The sequence below is a fragment of the Melanotaenia boesemani genome, chromosome 21 (genome assembly GCF_017639745.1).
Source record: "Melanotaenia boesemani isolate fMelBoe1 chromosome 21, fMelBoe1.pri, whole genome shotgun sequence".
In the NCBI taxonomy this organism is placed as follows: domain Eukaryota; kingdom Metazoa; phylum Chordata; class Actinopteri; order Atheriniformes; family Melanotaeniidae; genus Melanotaenia; species Melanotaenia boesemani.
The window spans coordinates 12,699,585-12,722,653 of NC_055702.1; the positions used below are offsets into that span (position 1 = coordinate 12,699,585).

Here is a 23,069-nt window from a genome sequence, read left to right on the forward strand (position 1 = left end):
ACTTAAAGTCAGGAGAACCCAGTAAAGGCAGGAACCTAAATATCAGTACAGATAATAATAAGAACATTAAACCAACAATTTAATGCCCCTATACTGCAGTTGCTTTTTCACCAAGTGAAGTTTACATACATAGAAGCCTTTAGACTCATAAATCAGCAAAATATATGAGAAGAATAAGGCCTTTATAACAAGATGAAAACCAATCCCAAACAGTAAAGCCTGAAGGCGGTTTTCACCCTGCTCCAAAGAAACAAACTTGTTTGCATGATTGTGTCATGAATTTTTTGGACTACCAGCTCATGCTGAAGACAAATGTTATCTGTGCATGAATTGAAATTAGCTGATCTTTTCCTGAGAAACCCTGATCCCCAATCATGCATCCAAATCTACCAAAGCTCTGTTGTTTCTGAAATGTTGTCGCCACTGTTGCCATGTTTGCTAGTGTTTAAAAATGTACCTATTTGCTTACCTAAAGGAAACATAAATGAGCCTTTAGAGGGTCTTTTTTTAAATCAAAGTTCTTGTTTTAAAGTAATATAAAATGTTGGGAAAACAATTTAAAAAAATCCTTAATTGATTATTAAAGCAACAAGTTGCCATCAGCCTAAAATGTTGAAAGAATATACTACTGCTTATGATGATATAAACCAAAACAGGTTGATAAACAGCAAAAATAAATAAATTTAATTTAAAAGTGGCTTAGTATATATTATCTGATAATAAAAATGCAGATTTGAATTGAAAAGTATGTTAAATAAATAGTGCCCATTAAATAAAATTACACTGTAAAATGTGTCGCTACATGTGAGGCTAGCTTAATTTTGAAAAACAAAGTCTGCTAACAATGAAGAGAACTTCTCTAAGTTTAGCTCGACCTGCTGCAACCACTAGAAGAAAAGGTGGAGGCTGGACTTCACTATGACTGAGAAGATCGACAAATACACACAATTTCATATCCTGCTTAAATTAAAAAGTTGGTGCACAGCCTTATTCTACTTGAATTAACTGGGCAGTTATACTTTATTATATACTTTATCTCTTCATCACTTATGATCTCTCAAGGCCCTGTTATCATGTAAGTCCCTTCTTTTGGACTACACTCTTTTTTTTAAGTGAAGGTTTCACAGAATTTCTTGTACAAAGTTTTTTTTAATGAAAATACCAAACAATTGGCACCATGCAAAGTAAGCACAAATGAACAATGTTCACTGTGGACGAGAGCTTTGACATGCCATCACATGTTGTGCCATTTTGTGTGAATTCACAGTGGCAGCTGACAATAATCTGCCTTCAACTCTTTGGCCTCTGCCATTGTGAAATGAAGCACATGATGTGTCTCTCTTTTGTTAGTTCTTTCTGTGTTTCTTGCCCTCTATAATAGCAGTATTATTTCCCTTTTACCAACGCAGTGAAGTGTGATGGTATTGCCCCAAAAAAAGCACAAACTTGTGTTTGTGTTGTCTGTCCGAACAAGCCACAGTGACCCAGTGCTATCAGCCTCCTCTGCTGCCTGCTCAAATCCAGTTTTAAGAGCACCTTAGATTTGCTTAGAGAATTTCATGTCATTTTTCATAATAAAAAAATTCTCAGTGTATTGAAGGAATGCATGTATTTCTAAAAATTAATTAATTTATTCATTTGTTTTTCTGGCAAATTTATCGATTAACCAATTAATTGAATAAACCGCCAATTCATTTAGCCCACATATCATACTGTGTCTGAAACAGTTAGTTTTTAGTCGCTCCCTTAAAGCCATTTTTCTTCTGAAAGGCTACCTTCAGGAAGCCTGCTGAAGGGAGGCACCCAGTGTTTGTCAGATGTACTGCTTCTGCTTCGTGGCTGTAGAGGATTGTCATGTCAGCCTATATGTTCTAAAAAAAAAAAAAAAAGCATTCAGGTTAATCTGAAACCTGGCATTTTGGCCCTCAGTGGTTATTTTTGTGCACTTTATCATATGAAACCTTAGCCACATTTAGTATGTGTGTTCAATGCTGTAACACTATATATTTGCAGTAATGCAGGTAAAGAACAAGGAACACATTGTTTATTCAGAGTATTTTCTTTTTATGCCTCTGGAACATGGAAAGTTGAACCACCAGCTCCTTTAAGCTGTATAATAATCTTTTGGTTGTTGTAATGTATGCTAGATTAGTTTTGGTCATTCACCTGATCAGTTTCTGAAAAAAAAGGATAACAAGCTTCTTTTTTTTGTTACTATTTTTTGTTCCCTATGGATCATGACTATAAATGAAGTGACATTTTGAAGAAAATAGTCTTTAAATGTTTCCAACTGTCAGATCCTGTCAGTATAGCTGCTTCTTATAGCCTGTGCTCCCATTCAGGATAATGTTTGAGACATTTACTTTCATGCCGTCTTTCTCTCCAACACTAAATTGCTGACAACAGTCCTATAACCTCAGTGTGGTTTTTTTTTTAACCATGCTTATTTTACGTATCAGTGATGTAATTGGGATTAATTTTAGTGTGCTGTAAATGGTAAGGGGAAGGATGCAGTCCGTTGCTTTCATATACTGCCACAGAATTTGATCATAATCAGGTAGCAATCTTTTTTTTTTATGCCAGATCTTTAAAAAAAAAAACTGTAGTTTTTTATACTTATATCTCTTGAACCAAAGGGCAGTTGGGCTCTTGGTGTGACATCCCCAACACTTTACACAAGAGTGGGTTAGTGAGGGTTGATGATGCCGTAAAGCCCCCCCCCCCCCCCCCCCCCCCCCCCCCCCCAACACACACACAAACATTTTATTTTTGCCTAAGTTCTTCAATAGAGGTGGTGGGCAAATCCAGCACAGGACATTTACCATGTACTTTCATTAATTTATCAAGAAGAGGCTATTATCAGTAGGTATTGAACAATGCTAAATACTCCATGCTCTCTGCATAGAGGGAGGCTCCCAACAGGCCTTGTCAAAATATGCAAATGAGTTTGATGCCGAGTTGGATTTTGACAAACATAATTAAGGTGTTCCATTTCAGGACATGTTAATAAGGAAGTTAGCAGGCCTCCCCCAGGTCTTCACTAATCATAAAGCTTTAAAGCTTTTGTGTATGTGTGATTTTGTGTGCTGGTGTGAGTGCCCCCCCCCCCCCCCCCCCCCCCCCCCCACCTAATTTCTGTTTTATTGGATAATGAACTGTTGCAGAATGTTAGATCTCCTTTCACAATCTTTCACTGAGTTTGAGGAGATAGGCAGGGAAGAGCTGCCCGAGGTGTGGTGTTGTACAGATAATTAAAAGGCAAGAAATTTGTGTTTCACTCTTTGATCTGCCTGTCAACTTTCTGATTAGAGACGTGAAAGCCTTTAATCAACAGTAATGTGATGATTATCGCTCCTAAACTGTTAAAAACGAACCAGAGGAGCTGCAAGTTTTTTTCTTTCTTCTTCCACTGCCTCCATATATTCCTCTCTGAGTCCATTTCCAACAAACTGGCAAACTTTTTTCCCTCGGTATCCATTTGGGGTTGTTAAATCGCATGTTGCGTTTGATTAGAATCAATTGACAAGTTGTTTTTCCCCTACAGTACTTATAATTCTCTCTAGTCTACAGCTCAGCTTTACATATTGGGTTTCTCTTTTAAATCAAACTTTTTCTTGCTCTACTGTTTTTATTTTTCCATATCTGTACCAATAGCTTAGACGTAGTCATAATGTTGTGACAGTTCATATATCCTCAAGCATCATCATCCATATAGCTGCTTGGCTTGTAATAAAATGAAATTATTTAAATCATAGCACTTAAACTCTATTTGTTACTTATTTTGATTGCGGCTAAATAAAGTTCATTTGTCATAGTGTGTTTTTTTTTGTTTTTTTTATTCATGCACTATTTATTTTTTATATTTTAGTAGCATCGGCCAACACAATTGTATGACACAAATGTCAGCACTATGAATAATGCATACACAAATTAGATTGTTCGGATATGAGTTTTTAATTCTACACTTCATACGTTTTTTTTTTTTTTACCATTTTTACCAAGTTTAATCAACACATAGAAAACATTTTCCAGTGCTGGAAATGGAAATTAATAAGTCAGCTCTGTTTGAGCTTCACAATTGACCAATCGGGATATGAGTGCTGGTGGAAAAGGTGTATATGCTGACCAGCCGTCTGTAGAAATTCCCTGTTTTTTAATTGAAGACCTCAGAAAGTGCGGCTCTTGCCTGCACATTGTTGCATGTGGGGCAATCACTGCAAGCATCCAAGTCCATTAGTTTTCATTTGGATGGTTCAGTGAAACTGGTTGATTAAGTCCAAGCAATTTGCTTGTAGGAGCCCTCATTCTCTACTCACTCCTACTACCTCTCAGCCCTTTGCCACCAGTAGGGTTGTCGTGCAGGTTAATGTAATCTGGTTTGTTAGACATTTTAATACAATGGCTTTGTGGCTGTCTGGATGCTGTGGCACAGCAGTTTGCTGTAATTTGTTATTGTAGAACTTTGCATATGAATACTGTAACTGCATTGTTAATTACATATACAGCGCTGTTATTACTACCTCATGGTAGGCAATGCAATCTATGGCACTGTCAACATTTTTTCAGCTTGTCCACTGGGACTTGTAGGTATTTGTAATTTCATAAATGTAAAACAAGCTATTCCCTTCCAAGCCTCATCAATTCTCATTGGAAAAAGGGTGGAGGGGACTTCTGCTGTTTAAAAAAAAAATGTAAATCTAGCAGTCTGAGAATTTGACTTTGAGGTTGAGGTGAAGAGAAAAGAGGAGGGGGAGCTCAAATAGAAAGAAAATGTAGCTTTCAGGTCTCTCCACCCTTATACAGCTTTAAACAAATGGTTCTATTACCAGCTGCTCTCCTACAGGCTTGGCCATTTATACCCATTAAATTTGCGTCTTATCACCCATAAGATGGTTTTGCGTCTCTCCATCTACCAATTGTCTATAATCAGCCATTTAAAATAGCAACGGAAATTTCTTTTGTGCTTTGCTTCGGTCTGACGGACAGGCAAACGAGCTGGGAGGAGGAGGGACGGGGGAGAGAGAGAGGGATATTTTCTGTGGAATGATGAATAAGCCAAGTTGAGTGGCTGACTAACAGAGATCTGTCTTAATCAGAAGTGATTTGTCAGAACAGGAGCTCTGTGGGGTCAGGGCGCAGGCGATGAATAAAACACAGCCTGGCTGAGTGAAGAAAGGGCCCAGAAATCCACCCTGACTGCCCACCGCCACTCAAGTGCATGCAGAAGGAAGGGCCGACACATGGGCTAAGTCAGGATAGACTGGAATGGGCCAGCTTCATCTTACACAGAATATTCTTTGATTTGGGGCTTTTTAAGTCCTTAATTTCTTGCCTTGCCTTCTCTCTTAAGGTCACCACCCCAATGTTATCGTAGCACTGAGCGTTCTGTGATTTAGAAATTGATGTTAAACATTCAAGGTGAAAGAAGAATAAAGTTTAAGGGTTATACATTCTTTAAGGGATCTTCCTGACTTTTCATTTGTCCCTTTCTTGCCAAATGAATTCCTCATTGTTATTCAGTAACGGTTGATACCAGTAATTTGTCAGTAATAACAATGCTGAGCCCGCAAATACTATATTTCAATCATGACCTAGCAGTTGGCGCCTCTTCATTTTGAGCTAGGGCTCAGTGAGGATGTGTTAGCCTCATGGCCTGTAGGCTCAGCATTGCAGATACATCCCAATGTGGGTACATTTTTTATATGGGTGATGAAAGTGGGTCACCAGGCAAAAAGAAAAAAAAACCTCTTGGAAAATGTACAAAGACAGGTAACTTTATTCACCTGGGACTCGCAGGCATAAAAGTTGACTGCTGTACTCACTCTGGTTGTGTGTGTGTGTCTAACTAATGGTGAGTTTTAGAAAGAAAATGTGTGGTCTACTGTTTATCGAGATCCTCCTTACCCTCCCATGGGTTTTTCATACCCTATTTGTTGGCATGTGTGGCTTGTGTTCGGATGCAAGTGTTTGTGGTAACCTTCAAAAAGTGGCCACATCTTCTTAATGAAAAGGAGCTGTGCTGAGCCTCAGAGCACACCACTGTCAGGACTTGTACCCCTTTGGCTCTGGGGACAGAGAGACCAAGTTTAAAAACCACAACAGAAAGAGAAAGACAGGCTATCCAACAGCATGCAACTACTCTGGAAAAACATGTGTAAAATAGATCATACTTCCAATTAAATGCGTTCGCAAACTGAAGAAAGTTTAAGGATATATAAGTGTGGATGCTGCTGGTTGTTTCTTTCAAAGCTACACTGTCTTTATCCATGCGTCGCGCCCATACTGAAAAGCTGTTGTCTCAGTTTTTGGTTGTAAAATGTAAAGCTAAAGATGGCATCATGAAATGGCTAATGTTCTCTGGCAAACCTTACCAAGACCGTAATTTATCAATTTACTGTCATATAAGACTGATGATGGAGTAAAACACTGACTGTGGATAAACATCCAGAAACACAGGTTTTCATACTCTTGAATATTTACACATTCATGTACAAAAGGTGGAGTTGGGATCAAATGGCCAATCACAATGATTTATTCCTAACAGGCTAAAAAGTAACACAGCTGTTGCAGCAAAAGCAGAAAGATGATAGTTCACGTTCTTTGTTTTACAAAGTCAGCCACCAAATACATGAAAGCCAATTAATATCACCACATTGTTATTAAAGTGTGAGTAGATTTAAAGGTTTACGATTCTGTATTATATCAAAGCATTCCTAAAGTACCAGAAAAAACAAACAAAACAACCAGTGAGTTTTCATCATTTTCTGCAATCTAGACTTTAAAATTCAGATAAAAAGGATTTTTGTTTTCTTTTAATTTTGATGACATTTGAATCGCTTATAAAATATCTGAATAAAGAAATGAATGTAATATCATTTGATGCAATTTTGCAAACTTCATGTGCTGTACAAGAAGGTAATGACTAATAAATAGATATAATTAGTGTTAGTTCCAAAATCTTTAAAAGAAGGAATAGGATTAAAAGTAATCAGTCTCTCTTTAAAGCTACAAAAGTATTTCCTTCTGCTGACATATCTCCTATAAAGCTGCTTTTGTTATATAACCCAGAAAGAAGTGAACCAGCTTTGTGATACTGAAAAAGCTGAGCCCAAACTTTATATATAAATCTTTATATATGACATAATGTTGACATCTCACTTATAAACACAAGTAGTTGTTTAATGTGTATGTTTGTTTTAGTACATGTGACAGGTGAGCTCATAGAATTTGCAAAGCCCTCTGCTAGACCTCTAGTCCTCGTGACCAGTTGTTCAGTAGCCTTTATTGTTGTATATTTACAAGACTAAAAAGTAAATCTGTGTAAGCAAGTGAAAGCAGCCTTGTGGTGTTTGCTTGTCGTCAACTTTGTCCTAAGCTAACCTTTAAAAGAAGCTCCTTGGATTAAAGTAAGCTGGATATGATGAGGTTAGAGTTTTTTGTCCTCAAAATATTAAATGATGAAAATAGTTGCTGTTTTTCTTTTTCTTGAGGGATTGTTCAGGAATCAGAGATCATGCATTTTTGTTCAACTTCTTGGCTTGTTTTGTGTTTTTGGTGGTCTGTTATTGATTACATTGCTTTATATAAATCATAATAACCAGTGTTTTATTCATCTTGTTTACTTTCAACCAAAGGTTGAAATATGCAGCTATGATGAAACAGACCTGGGCTTTGCAATGTCAGAAGTTTACTCGTGTAATTTATAAGAAGGTATTCATGTCAACATTATTTTCTCCACCATCTAAATTTTTCTATTCAGTTTTTCAATATAATTTTTTTTCTTTAGCATTTACATTAGAAGAACAAGTTAAATTAAGCCTCTCTGGTGCTGATGTAAATGTAATGTAATGGAATAATGGGCTTGTTAAATGGACCTTTGGGGGATGGGAATCTTTAACAAGAGAGTCAGAGCGAGGCCTCCGGGCCAGGGTTATTTAAATTGTTAATAGCCGTTTAAACAAGTGGGGAATATTTTATACACTAACGAGCAACAAGTCAGTGGCTGTAATGGTGAATAATTTTTCCTCTCCGAGTTGTTTTTATCAACAGCACAGTTTTAATTTTGTAGTGTTTTGTTTATTTTTCATCTGCAGTCACCTTATTTGTCCTTCTTAGGCGTCAGTTTATTGTATTTTTTCCTGCATATGTCAATTGTTTTCAAGTGTACCCCAAGTGCACAACGATGTTGAGATGAACATGCAGTTTGTTGCTCGTGGTATCATTCATTATTCTTGCTCTTAAGAATTCTTATTTTTTGTTTTTATGTAAGTGATGAAATCTTAGCAGAACACTGGTCATTGGGTCTTAACAGAAGATGAATGAAAATGTAAATAAATCTTGAGGACTGAGTGATACAAAAAAGGGATACATCATAGTCAATGAACACCGTACGTTCCCTTGGGAGATCCCAATGTGGTGGGAGAAACCCATAAAGGAATGATGAAAATTTAAAGTTTGGATGGCTGAGGAGAGACCACAGATGCAAGAAAGATGTTTATCTTAACAAGTGATAGTAAAACCTTTTTTGACAGCCAGCTCAAAAGAATATTCTGGTGACTGTAAAGGATTTCATTCCTCTGTCATCATGCTTTTCTCTTAAAAATGGCACTTTTGAGCAAATGTTACAACATCAGTCCCTTATAATTTGTTTTAATAGCTAGAATTGATTTGACATCTCATATAATAGCACAATGCAGCTGTCTCTGTTCAAGTAAATATGCTGTTTTCTGGATTTTCTCCCTTTATAGCAAAGATCTGCATTGACTTCTATCTACTCTAAAAAAAAATATCAGTGCCTTTTAGACAGAAGATGTCATTTTATAATGAAATCTGCCTTTTCCTGCTTTTCTCAAGAAATTGTTAGATTTGTCTCTTAGTATGGAAATATGCAGCAGTAGACATAGATCCTGGAATTTACCATTGCCCCAGTCTTGTTGCTGTGATGGAACTTATTGCTCAGACTACTCATAATTTAATTTATTGTTAACTAAACATTTGTGAATCCATAATTACAAATTATTGCTCTTTCCAGAATGTGTGCTATAACTGTGAAATATATTGAGTAAATAGTTTAAGAAGCCTATCTCCCCACTATATCATCCATCTTTTTACACATGACAAACCTTTCTAATAATGCACTTTCCATAAAAAAAACTCTGCTTCTGCAGTGCTTGTCACACTCATTTATTTAAGAAATAAAGTCACCACCCTGACAGAGATGGATAGATGTGCTTATTTGTCTTTTTAACAGAAGATTTCCGCTTCAACTCCCTTCCTGTTTATCCCTTGTTCTTTTCCAATCGGGACGGGGGAGGGCTTGTATTTTTATGGTTATTAATACCTGCACTCAGTCTTTTAATCTGCCCTATTTGTCACATGTGACTGTCTGACTGCACTGTTTAATCTGGGTATCCTTCAATCTGTCTCATCCCAGATTAGAAATTAATGAAGGCAGGAAGAGACGCATTTGAGTCACTTACAGTGTAGGGGAGTAAAAGGATGGGATGAATGGGAGACGAATGTCGCTCATTTGACAGTACTTTCTCTTTATTCCACGTCTCCCTGATCCCCCTTTTTCTGTCTATGGTTGTGTATCCTTCTCTCTCTCTTTTCTCTTGTTTAGCTGCCAGATGTAGCCCATTTTTGCACTGCCCCCCCCCCCCCCCGAACAGGCGCTCAGCACGTGGGCCCTTTGGTGTGCGGCACCTGTGTAGTGTAATACAGTCAGCAACTGTGTTGTTTATTCTGGATTTGTTTGGTGCGCTTGAAAGCCTGTCTTTGATCCATGTAAAGATTCTTCACTTTTTTTCCCTTTTTTTTCCCTGATTCATCCTCTGCCTCCGTCTTTTTAAACACTAATTCTGTAGTATGGTTCCCTTGATTGATGGCAGCATTTGGATTTTGGTATTAGTGGGAGGAGAAGACTTTTTCTTTATGATTTATTTTGCTTTCTCTTTTCATTCCCAATCCCAAGGTGCAGAAAAACAACAGTGACCACTGCCAAGCTTGCTGTGTGCCTCATTGGAGATGCTTTATAGCTGTATTAATGTGTTTACATCTACAACTCTGACAAGAGACATAAAAAAAAAAAAAAAAAAGATTAATGAAAATTACATTGCCTGAGTGGGCCCCGCTCACAGAATGCTGTAGTATTGTTCTTAAGATCTTTGTGTCTAATAACACTATTTAAAGAGTGTTTCAAATATCAAAACAATCATTCCTACCCTTTTCAAATTTGATGCACAGTTGTTTGGATCTGATTGGGCTGGAAATTACTGTATGTGGCAAAAGCAAAGCAGTAAGCCACTGTGCAAGTGTATAAAGAAAATAACAAATTTTTTGATTTTTATTTCTAAAACTGTTTGTAGATTCTCAGTCATCCAGGTCATGGTAATCCTAAGAACAGGAATAAAGGCTATTAAAAACATGCAGTTCAGAACTGAAAAAGTATTTAGAACAGAATTAGTGATCAGGTGAGATTGTTCCAAGGCAAGTGAGTTCTTTTGTGTCCTTTTCTTGAAGAAGTAAATCTTCCTTGAGCAGCATTCAGAGAGACTAGCTTTGCGCAGTGTCAGAAATTTCTGATATTCCTTGTGATGGCCTTGGTAGTCATTCTTGAATCTTGGATGAAATTTATGTTACGATTCTGTTGGATTAAAACAGGCAGCCTGTAAAAATCGGGGCCTTAAGCAGTGTCAAGATGATGATTTGATGCATACAGCCAAAGTGTTGAATTGAAAAAATGGTATGCAAACAGTATAAATATTTTGAAGTGATCCTACTGAGAATCTGTGAAGAGAGCTAAATCCCAATATGACAGAAAATGGGCCTTGCAAACTCAAGAACCTGGAGATAATCACTGAATATAAATGGTCTGAATTTCCACTGGAACAAGTTTAAGAGTCAGTTGAAATGCTGTGATGGCAAATCAAGGCTTTGCCACTGAAAAAGGGAAATGCATGACATTTTCAGTAAACATGCAGACATCTTTAGTACACATGTGCTTTTTTTTACTTGCAAAACTACACAAAAAGGTTCAAATATAGTCTATTACGGCTTTTTTTTTAATTGTTTTGGACTTTCAGTTTTCTCACACTGCATGCTTTTTTGCAGAACAAGTGGGACAAGAGATTCTTGCCAATCTGCACACTGACCGTGAGAAGATCCAGCGAGCCAGAGAACGGGTGAGTACACACCTGCCACCTGCACACACTCATGCAACAGTTCTAACAAGCATTTGCAAAACCGTAAGGAGTGACATCTGGTTAGCAACGCTGTCATCATTTACCACATTTTGATTCTGTCAAGTAAACATACACTTTTGAGGAACACTTGTGCTCACAATGAGTCAGCAGAACTGTATTGACATGGAAACTTGTGCGCCTATTTATGGGCCTTACTGCTTTGCTGTTTAGCAGGTATTTTTAGTCACTTGTCACAGATTGAATATGAAGGCTTTGCTTTTGCTTAATTAAAAACCACTGAGAATATCTTGCCACGTCCATTGAAGTATAATCAGCTCCTCCTAAAATTCATTTCCCAGTTTCAGTCTCTCCGTTTGACTTTACCTGATTCTACTCAATCCTTAATGCCACCTCTTCCAGCATTCACCCTGCCAAACAGACAGGTAGGAAGAGACAGAAAAAACCAAACATAGGAAGGGGGCCCAACCCTCTTGGCCCACTCAACGCAGAATGCTGAAAGATCACAACATGGCACTGGGCCTCGCGCAGACGATTTCAAAGGAAATCAAACATCTCCTCTTCCCACGAGTCTCCTTTGCTTAACCTCTCCATCAGATGCACACAAATACACACATACTGAGTGCTTTAAAGCAGTTTGTGTGGTAAATGTAAAAACAGAATGGAAGGGCAGTTTTTAGTTTCAACTTTCTTGTATTAAATAGACCAAATGTGCATAAGTCCTTGAATATACACACAAAGCCAACACAGAGAGACAAACAACCACTTATATTCACTCCTTTTATGAGTGTTAGTTAACTTAATATGTATGTCATTAGATGGTGGGAAGAAGCCAGAGTACCCAGAGAGAACCCACTCATACATGCCGGGAAAACATGGAAACACCACACAGGACCCCCCCTTCCCAAATACACACACGCACCACCACACACACACACACACACACACACAGAGAAAGCCTTAAATTAGCCAACACACTAAAAGTGGCTCAATATCAAAACATATAAGCTAGTCTGCTCTTGACTTATTTTACCGCAAGTGGTCAGAGTGAGGTTATGGATTCTGTCATTCAGGAGCACTGACTATAATACAAAGATGATTTATTGAGCAGTTTGAGGGAACAAAGGATGAACTTCTTTTCCTTTAATAGTCTATTTAAGCATAGATACTTTATAAGTTTAAAGAAAGATTTTTATGTTTCATTTTCATACTTTCATTCTCAGACATCAGCTTTTCTCTTGCCTTTATTAAACGCCCCCTTTTTGTGTCATAGATCAATCAGAGATATTTCTATTTTCATACTCAAATGAATTTCTGATAGTGGGAACAGTTTTTATATGCATTTTTATTTTATGAAAATGGTCAGTCCTGTCTTTAGAGATTGTTCTATTTTGGAGTTTTCTGTGGAAAAATAGAAGTCAGGAGAAAAACCCTCTTCCCATTCTCCCATTTTATTATAAAGACACTCACTGTTAATTTTAGACTTTTGACTACACACAAATTTCACTTGGTTTCCATTTCAGGTTAAGGAGGAAGGCAGATTTGGTAAAGGGCTGGGGGGGTGAAAACATGGGGTGATTCAAAGAGAGAGAGATGTATTTTGGGAGAAAGTGTGAAGTGTCTAGGGGACAGATCCATGGGTAGAGGCAGACATCAGGCAACTGATGGACTTGTTGTCTTTGCCAGAGGGCCAAAACCCCGGGTCCCCCACCTCCTACCCTGTACCACATGTATCCCTGGCTCTTACAACTTGCATCGCACCAGCTCAGGCTGCCAGAGGGTAGGGAGGAAAGATGGAAGAAGAGGAAGAAAGTAGCAGTAAAGGAGGGGTGGGAAGAGAAGAGAGATGACTGCAAGATGAGCCAGGAAAAAGAAAAAAAAGTGCTGCTGGGGGTTTAGAAAGAAGATATGTGAAAGTGGGGAATTAAAACCAAAATAGAATACAGAATAATAATCTAATCAAAATATACTATGAATTTATTGGGAAAGCAGTTGTTATCTTAGAGAAAGATAAAGTTGAATAACTCTGCTGACTACAGAGAGAAACTTACAATGTCTATTCCCCATGCTCCCCCATCATCCTCTAGTAATGCAACGACAGGTAGATGTTAGTGGCAGCTCGTTCAGTGCCGTGTCAGCTTTTTATTTTTCTTTTTTTCTTTTTTTTTCATGCCTTGTTGGCAACATCTCTGCCAAATCATTTTACTGTAAAGGTTTGTGCATCTGATAATAAAATGGAAAACATTCCTGTGACCCCAGAAGGGAGAAATAGCAAGAGAGAAAATGGAGCTAGAAAAGGAAAATATTCAAAGCAATTAGTCCTGAATGGCCATGATCATTATTTCAAGGATTCCTTCAAGGACACCCTATGCCTGCTATGTAAGTCATAACTAAATCTCCCTCTTTTTCTTTTTCCTACACTAGTCTTCTGCTACTCTCAAACAAGACGAGTAGAAAGCCATCTGAGTGGCTTGTCTGAGAAAGTGTAAATCTGCAGTTGACTACTCAATTAAAAATGGAGATTTTGGCTGTATTTTAAACCGCTGACATTAATAAATGGTTTAAAATTTGGGATAACAAAAAAAAAAAGACAAACTAGAGCTAAGATAGATTTTAGCTTTTGCTTTGGACAAATCGGCATCTTTTTAAAACTGATCTAAAAGTGTGTTTAGAAGGGGGTTATCTCTAGACAGATAAACAAGTAACTTGAATGTAAAAAAAGACAAGCTCCTGAATTCTCTGATTCGTCTCTCCAGCTGGCAACCAACTGCTTTGGGTGAAAGGAGCACTTAGCCTTAAGCCCAGTTTTACAAATCAATGCAAAATTTAGCCTTGTGAAAGCATCCAGTAATCGCGTAATAACTGTGATGACTAATGTTGAAAGATTTTATTTTTAGCCATTTCAGCCTTTTGTTGTGTGTAAAACTGTTTCCTCAGATGCTCAAAAGTTCAACAGTAAAATGAAATATTTTCTGTAACTTTTAATTGCATGAATAGTGGATAAATTGTTGCTGTGTACACTGCTTGCACAAATATATCTGGTAAAAGCTCTAATCTTACAGTTATTTTTATGCACATTTGTACAAACATAGTAATTTCAATGCTTATTGTGCTGTTCATTCTTAGATGATCTTTAGGTTTTTGTGTAACGAGGAACAGTGTAGCCAAAGTGATACCTTTTATTAAGGTGTGCATAATTATTAGCTTAAACTGGGTCCGACAGATGAAAGTTGCTTCAAAATGTCCAAAACTGTGGTTTTGCTTTTTTAGAAAAGTGAAATATTTCTAAATATGCTAAACTAGTCAGTCAAATGTTTTCGTGTTGGACCAAGAAACATCTGAAGACAGATTTTTAAAGGATGCTTTGACAGAAAAAATAAGAATGGACTGTTATGGGCCGCCATTCTCAACACTGAACCCTTTATACATTTTCAGGTTGAGTATGAACTGAAAATGAATTCTTAAATCAGCTTCCAAAGCAATAAAAAATACATAAATAACACCTAAGTCAGTCCCCAGAAACCTCAGTGTTAAAATACCTGAGATAAACATTTAGATCCTGCTACAAAAATCTGTTTTTATCTCTACAACACACTGCTCCTTTCTCTGAAAAATATATGAGTGAATTTGTTCATAACTTACTAATGTATTATATGGTTAGGGTCTCTGAGTGACAAAAGGCAGCCTTAGTGTCCACTGGTTCTCATTCATCTCCATCCCATGCATGCCACTTCCATCTGCTAAAATCCAAGATGGTCACAGCTAATTGCTTAAAGGCATGCTAGAAGCTAATCAGTGAAGTCACTATATCTATGTTCACTTTTATACATACAGCACAGCATCTGGACAGAGTATTGTACATGGATGCAAGACTTTTGGTTTATTATTTGACACATGATCTAAAAATAAACATGCATTAATATGAAACCTGAGTGTTGCACATCTGCCAAGTTTGTATAAAAACAAAAAGAATTATGACAAGTACAAGTTGTCTGCAGTCAATCAGGTAACAGAATTCCTAGTTATCATTGTTTTAGACTTGTTTACTTTTTTCTTGTACTTTTTTTAACAGCATCATCAGCTCTCCTTTAAAACAGAAACTAAAAACTACGCTTTCATTGTTTCTGTCCTCCCAGCTGCGAGAAACGGACGCCAACCTGGGCAAGAGTTCTCGTATCCTTACCGGCATGCTGAGAAGGTAAGAGGCAGGTATGGACGCTGTTTCTGCACCTTTCTTTATGTATTGTGCTTCCACTGTTCTGGGAGGTTGTGGATGAGCGGTGAAAAAATGAACCGTATAAAAATAAAATTTAATAACAGTTCAGTTACTTGTTGCATTGAGGTTGTTTTTGTTCACAGACATCATTCAGATATCACATTATCTGTAAAAAAATATCTTTATATAGTTTAAACTCTCCTTTTTGTTTCCTTTCTGAATGTTTTCAATAATTAATTGAACAGCACAGTTAATAACTAAACTAAATAGTGTGAATGGATGTTCAGTCTGATGCCATTGTGTTGGTGCTGGGTAAATGGAAAAAGAACAGCTAATAAAGTATCCTGCAGTAAAAAGCCTGCAAAAGGCAAGTGCACCCTGTACATGTCTCCATTCTCTTCTTCTCTTTTCCTTTGTTTCTCACAAAATGCACTTACTGCCCATATCCAGCTCGCTGTCTTTGTTTCTCTTGCTTACTAGTTCATGCACAAGACTGCCCTCAACAATGACACAAACACAAGCATTCAAACGGGAATACTTCAATAGGCCTTGCATTATCTTATGTGCACGCCTTCTATTACACACATGTGCACACGGTCGCGCTTGCATACCCACACACTCACCATAATGCCTTGTCACATCTCCATTTCATAAAGTGCCTGTGTGCTTACCCCTGAACCGTGACGCCATGGTTTTGTTTCTTGCTCTCTCTTCTTTTTTTCTTGTCGTGTCGCCTGCTGTGGATTTTGATTAAGAGTAATATGTAAATGACACCGACTAAATGTAAAATCCTGGGGCAGGAAGGAAGTGCCAATTGAAATAGATGCTTCAGTGCCCATAGTCAATTTGCAGGGCGGCTCACAGGGCGGCCGGCAGATAGAAGAGAGGGAAGGCCAGAGAAGGGCTGTGATGCCGACTGTAACCAATATTTCTGCATATGTCTCCATTTTGTCAAGTCTGATTATGGGAAGGTGTGTGTGGGGGGGGTCAACTCGCCTAGCATGTCACCGAAAGCTGTCCAGAAATCATTCATCATTCCCTCCTCCTTCTTCTTTTCCTCCCACCACCCCCTCTAGTGCTGAAGTAAATAACACGCACTTATCTCAATATTATCATATTAATGTTAAAGTTCAGCTGTCACCTAATGGGAAGACTTAATCAGACGTAGCATTTGAAGAGGCATGCTGCCACCCCCCTACTTCTCAGCCCCCCACCCCCCTTGATGTGCTGTAGCTCCTCTGGTTAGCGTCCCGCACAAATCAGGATTTATGAGGGCTTTCCAGAGTGTGGCCTGTCTGCGAGCCTTTTCGACTACTGCCTGCCTTTCTGCTTGATGGGATCAGCCCCCCCTTTTTATTTAACATGTCTTTTTTTCCACTGTTCAAATAAAAGAAAGAACTTTCTATTGTTGTCTTAAGGTTGTGCACTACAAACATCAAATCTGCAGTAATTTATAACCAGAGATGCAGAGCTATGAGCAAGAACTATGTGCACGATGCTTGAATAATGTCCTCTTCCATCACCACCCCTTTTAGGAAATTGTTCTTAATTGCCCATTCATTTTATTATCCTAAACACCCCCTCTCCCCCTTTCCTCCCCCACCATGGGTCCCTCTGGGTTTTCTGCTTTGTGATTAATTTTTTATTTGTTTTCAATGTCAGAGCAATTGGATTTGTTCTGAGACTTGAATGTTGTTTGCTTTGTCATTCTTTACTTGTTTGTAAAAGCTACAAAAAAGTGGCTAAAAGAACTGTAGATGAGGGAAATAACTTATACTGGAGTTGTAAACCAGAGGTAGAGTCACATGGCTTGTTTTAATCTTTTTTTTTCTTTCTTTCTTTCTTTAGTTTGAACCATGAACTAAATTTGAAAGCCAACGCTTCATTCTTGTTTAAGCCAAAAAGGTTGGACAGTTTCTTTATGTCATTATGGCTTTGAAATGAATAACTAGGTAGATGCATGAATAAAGCACCAGTTTAAACTATATTATGATATGTCAACACTTTGGCTCTAAGTGGAGGGGTTTGCTCTTATCCACAAGATACAATCTATCCACTTTTCAAAATTTCTTTGTTGTTGTTGATGTAGTACACTTTAATGACACCTCTTCTTAAAATGTCCTTATGGTCTTACGGCTGTCACCCCTGCTGGGAAACAATTAGACACTCATTATGCTATCTGCCATGGTTCAAGGAAGCTAATTAACTTTAAGACTCTGTAAGTATCACTTTTTGTAAGAAACATTCAGAAACATGCACATCTGTAATAGCTGTTGTCTTGTTTGAAAATAAATTGTTACAGCTTACAGACTGTGAAACCCCTCACAGCCAGTGGGGCTGATTAGTATAAAACACTGCTGTAGGTGTTAATTGGTTGTGCTGTGGGGCTGTAACTGGCTTTACAAATGTAGATGTCACATGTAATCTGTTTTCATCCAGCTACTAGACTGTTTGATTTTGTTTTTTATATATATTGCAAGTAGGCTGGCTACAGATAGTGTTCGTAGGGGTCACAGCTCATACTGAGGATCACTGTCACTGATTAGAAAAGCCACAGACCTTTTGATAGGGCCTCAGTAGTTTCTGTGGTGCACTGACACTGTGATTTCTCATCAATACAAAATTGTCCTCCGACTTCAGCAAGATCCTGCCCACTGCTGTACTAAACATCTCAAGCATCTCACCCACCCATGGTCATAACAGTTGGGAATGGGATGCAGCTCCAGACCCAGTTAGGACCACTGGGGCTCCTGGCAGCTTCACGGAAGGAGGGGGTACAGTGAAGGGCAATGAAGCGGCGAAGGGAGGATGAAGGGGGGAGGATGTATATTTTGAAGCAGAGGGGTTGTCTGCGCTCGCTGGCAGCTGATCCCACATGCAGGTGGTCGACTCAGTCGCCAAGCAGATCAAAAAGTCAAGGCCCCGGGTGGACCTCCCTTTGAAATGGGAATGGGGTCTAGATATCAGACAGAAAACATAAGCAAGCTCCCAGCCACAGAACAGCTCCATATTCATGGCTGAGACTGGCAGTACTGACGGGCAGCAAGATGGACAGAGCCTCAGCCTTCAGAGGAAGACTCATGCACACTGATTAAGAGATCAGCCTATAAACTGGGGTGAAGATAATGCAGTAGCTTACAAGTTAATGCCACTGCTCTGTTACCAATACACTGACTGGACAGGATCTCATCTTGGAGTTTAAACAGTTTTCACATGTGACAAATTAAGTACAAATATGGTGCAACTAAGTGCTGTTTACCAAGGTTTATATGACTAAGAGAGGAGGAATATTTACAACTCATTTTTGCTTGTAGGAACAAAAGCGCTCTGCGTGTGTAATTCACTGGAAAATGTCATTCCTTGTTTGCTTGACCCATCAAGCCAACATTTGAACACTATTGTGAGCCAATAGAATTAAGTGCATGGCCCCAGAAGAGCAAATAGAGATGGAAACTTCATTTTGTTATAGCTGTAAGTTAAGCTTCAAGGAAAAGTGGTTGGTGACATAGTTAATAGAAATCAGCTGCTTCATTGAGCTGTGGTAGGACTGAGTCTTGGGGTGTTTTAATAAGTCTTTTTATGAGGTTGATTTTTTTTTTCTTTTAACTGATGCTTAAGAAAGGTCAGGCAAATTTCTTAACTTAAACAAGTTCTGCTAATGTTTAAATGTAGCATCCATGCTACATAAAGTCCTTCATACTCGCTTTTTATTGGAGTATATTCAGTGTTTATCGTGTGTGATATATTTGCCCTATTTTTACATTGTGGTTTACTTTGTATTACAGCTGAACTCATCACAGTAGCTATCACTCTTTTTTTTATTTTTTTGTTTTTGGTCCCGAGAGTGGTTGATCACTCCCAGCGGATCCCAGTCTCTGATCTCCTCTCTGTGTTTCTGCCACAATAATTCCATGTACTGCATTTAAACAAATTCCCTTTGTTTTGCAATTTGTTCATCCTGGCATCATTACCACCCCACTCAAACCTTCCCTCCCCTTCACATTGCTGCGTCCCTCTGGGTCAATCCCACCCTTGGCCTTTTCTGCTCCCTCCAGGGAGACATTCTCTGTGTTTTTGTGTCCAGTTTGCTCCCTTTTTTTTTCTTTTGGCAAAGGAGCAAAGTGCCCAAGCATGAATCGTGTGTGCCCCTTTAGCAACCCCCAGATAAACTTTATAGTACATATCAAGGTGTACGCAGCTGTTGTTTGATATGTTCAGAGAAATGGGGATAGCATGCAAGCATACAGCAGTGAGTTGTTTATGTTGTTAGTAACTGCTGATAGAAGTACTGAAAGGACCATATTGTTATTGGTAAAAAGTTGTGTCTGGCCTTTATGGGCAATTCCAGGTCTGGCAATTCTGACTTTTGCTTTAGTACGAAAACAACTTTGTACTGTTTTTAGATGATGGACTACAGCGGGACTCATTCAGGCTTTGGAGGAAAGACACAATATCTTAATCATACAGAAATGTACAGGATTATATAACAGATTAAAACTGGCATTGTGCTGAGAACTGAGCGTTTAACTCAACATATTCTACGGTGAAGCAGAGAAGAACTTTTTGCATATGACAGATTTTAATGTAAATATATCTTTTAGATTTTTTTTTTATTTTTACATGTTATTTTACTGTTTAGGCGTTGCATGTCAGATAAGTGTCTTGTTTTGAGATAGCTGATACTTTTTATTATTCCTGTGTGTCTGTGTATGTCTGTGGCTACAGGCTGCTGCTGGGACAATAACAGGGTGCGCCTCAGCCTCATTACTCAGTGCTCCTGAGCCAAACAAGCACCACTGCCACCAGTCTCTCTTTCTCACTCTCCCTCCTGCTTTATCTCTGTCTTTTTCTCTTTTCCTACACCTCGCCCATTAGAGAGTGCTGATGGTACGTGTTTTTTTTTGTTTGTTTTTTTTTTTGCAGAAAGAAGACACACAGAAGCCAGGGCTGTAGAGGAAAGGGTTGTTGACAAGGGCAAATATGTGTTGTTGTTTTATATAAGGGATGCATTTGTCTGTTGAGGATTGACTCGCTTAACTGGCTACCAAAGCCTCCTTTTTCTCCCTATATATCTCCCTTTTTCTATTATCCAGCCCATAGTGTGCTTTTTTTTGTTTGTTTGTTTTTTTGATAGGTCAGAACACAGTTGAAATCTAGGATTCCATGTAGATGTGTTCTTTAAAAGCAACTCAAGTAAAAGTTGGAGACTTATAACTAGCTTTAAATATGACTGCAAGTATAGGATTTCCTTATTTCAAGGTAGTTGGTATTTCCAGTCACAGGAAAAAAGAAAAAAAGAACCAATGGGTATTTCTAAAGTTAGACATTTAGCTAGGTTGTTTTCTCTGTGCTGATCCTCAGCATTCCAACAACAAAAACACTAGTCTTTGCACCATCACTTCTCCCAATGCTCAAAGGTCATCTAGCCACGACATTGAGGTGATGCTTCGTTCAACCTTGCTCATGCCATCTTAGCTGATAGAGCTTCTTTTTTCCCCTCCTTTAACCCTGACAGACTGTCGTTCTGACGAGATGACTGGAGATCAGTGGCACTCTCATCCCTTGAAGTGGCTCCAGGTGTCACTCCAAGGGTACCCGCCCTGTTTGATCTGCCGTCGAGCGCCTGTCGGGCCACGGCACCCTCTGATATCCCCGTCAGAAGAGAAAGGGGCTCTCCTGTCCAAAAGTTCCACTTATACTTTTGAGTGATAGGAACGGTGAGAAATTGGCAGATGTAAAGGATATCGTCCCCATCATCATTTGGGAATGGGCGATTTCTGGTTGTAGGTATTTTCTTGCACCCATTTAGCAGCTATAGGGAATCCTGTGACACATGCGTCCCATGGGAGTGTTGTATAGAGGTAATCTTGATTTGATATACCAAGCCCCAGCAGTCCAAACAAAATAAACATCAGATTAAACTGAAACATTCTCATTGATCATAATGTGGGCCTCGTCTGAAGAGCACAAAACATCCTCTCACATCTCATCAGATGCTGTCCAAAAGAGGTCGCTGTCTTTACTGAGGAGCTGCATTAACAAAAAGAACAGATGAAACAAAACGAAGGAATGAAAGTATGTTTCTTTTCAGCAAACATAGATGATGGTATCCTTCCTGCCTTTCATTTTATTATATCCCTTATGATTTTCCCCCACCTACTGTGAGCTTCTGTAGAAATTACAGGTGAGATCTCAGTCTGTGGCAGGCCTTTCCTGGAGAGCAGGAGGGAGGGTGAGGAGAGGGGGAACGAAGACCTAGAAGGAAAGGAAAAGGAGATTCATGCTTTACAGTAGTGCTGTGTTGTTTGTGGAGCGCACTCTTCCCTTTGTGTGTCTGGCAATAACTTATTCAGCACAGGGCCATTCATCCAGGGGTTGAGCGCGGGCGTCCGTCAAGCCGGAAAATAATGAGGCGACAGCAGCGCAGAGGATAGCTTTCACCCTCTGCCTAGGCCCCCACCCGCCTCCCCCTTCTCCTTCTAGCCTCCCATTATCAGCCGATTTAAATAGGTAATAGGGGGTCTTCTTCAGGACATTTTGAAGCAATTAGAACCTATCACATTGTCTTTTCTTTGACTTGTTTTCCTTCCTAGCAAGTCATCATGGATACTTGTGGGCATGCTTTGCAACACCTACCTGGAATTTCGTGAAATGCAACTGCATCACGAGATGCCAGATTTTGTGTAAGGAGGAAAAAGTGCTGCTCTGTATAGCTTCGCAACAGACTCACTCATGTCATTGACTATCCCATCTTTAGACATGCCAGGACATGCAATCCCTTTGCTGTGATAAGCTCTATTTAGGCTGCCAGTGTAAAGTGGCTCCTCCTCAAACACTTGTACAGCATATATCCCCCCTGCGCTTTCAGTCAGCTCTTCTTTAATTTGCTCTCACTATATTTCCTTAATAGATTTTGTTGACCAAAAATATGTGGCTGCATGCAATCAAGAAAAAACAGTATTGTTTGCCTTAGTTTCTTTACGTTAATTGTTGTTTTAAAAGCTTACGACCTGTTTTGAATGCATGGCCAATGCAGCTTCAGATTCTGGATGATCATAGATATAATTTTATACTTGATAAATATGTCTAAATAATTCATGACAACAGTAATTATCCCAACAAAATAACTCACTAGTATTAGTTGTGTTTGCATGAGAAGAGATAATTTTTGCTGATATTGTTGTTGTCAGTCAGATCTTTCTTTGGCAAACCGCAAAAGCTTGAAATATTTACAAATGCTCAGTTTTTACTCGTCTTAATATTTTCCTCTTGCCCATCAATCATTTACTGTGGCTCTGTATGTGTGCATCTCAGTCTAACAGCCCCCCCAGGATGGCACGATTAAACAAAGGCAGAACATTCTTGCCGTGTTGTTGATGGCATAAAAGATCCCCTTTATCACAACAGGCAGAACAATAAAAACAGACCCACAATTTCTTCACAGGAAGTTAAAAAGTTGAAAGGGAAGGCAATTGTGGGCATCTAGAGCTCTCATCAAAATACATCAACAGTTTACTAGTCCCTGTTCTAAGTAAAAAGCTTCTAACCTTGAGTGTGTTTATACTAAAATAGAATATTTTTTGTATTTTTATTGTTTCAATACCAAAGGCTAAAAGGCAAAGGGCCAAATCCACCCATGTCTTACTTCAGTT

General features: G+C 38.7%; 1 protein-coding gene across 4 annotated transcripts in view; it reads left to right on the forward strand.

Annotated features, from left to right (window-relative positions):
* vti1a (vesicle transport through interaction with t-SNAREs 1A) overlaps positions 1 to 23,069 on the forward strand; it is a 113,274-nt gene that overhangs the window by 61,192 nt on the left and 29,013 nt on the right. For 2 of the 4 annotated variants that reach the window (XM_041974921.1, XM_041974922.1), the window contains 2 exons: positions 11,113 to 11,183; positions 15,338 to 15,410. In XM_041974921.1, coding sequence (XP_041830855.1) covers positions 11,113 to 11,183; positions 15,338 to 15,403 — 137 coding nt within the window. In that variant the 3' untranslated portion in view covers positions 15,404 to 15,410. The remainder of the gene's footprint in view (positions 1 to 11,112; positions 11,184 to 15,337; positions 15,411 to 23,069) is intronic. The other 2 variants (XM_041974919.1, XM_041974920.1) reach the window with 1 other exon arrangement.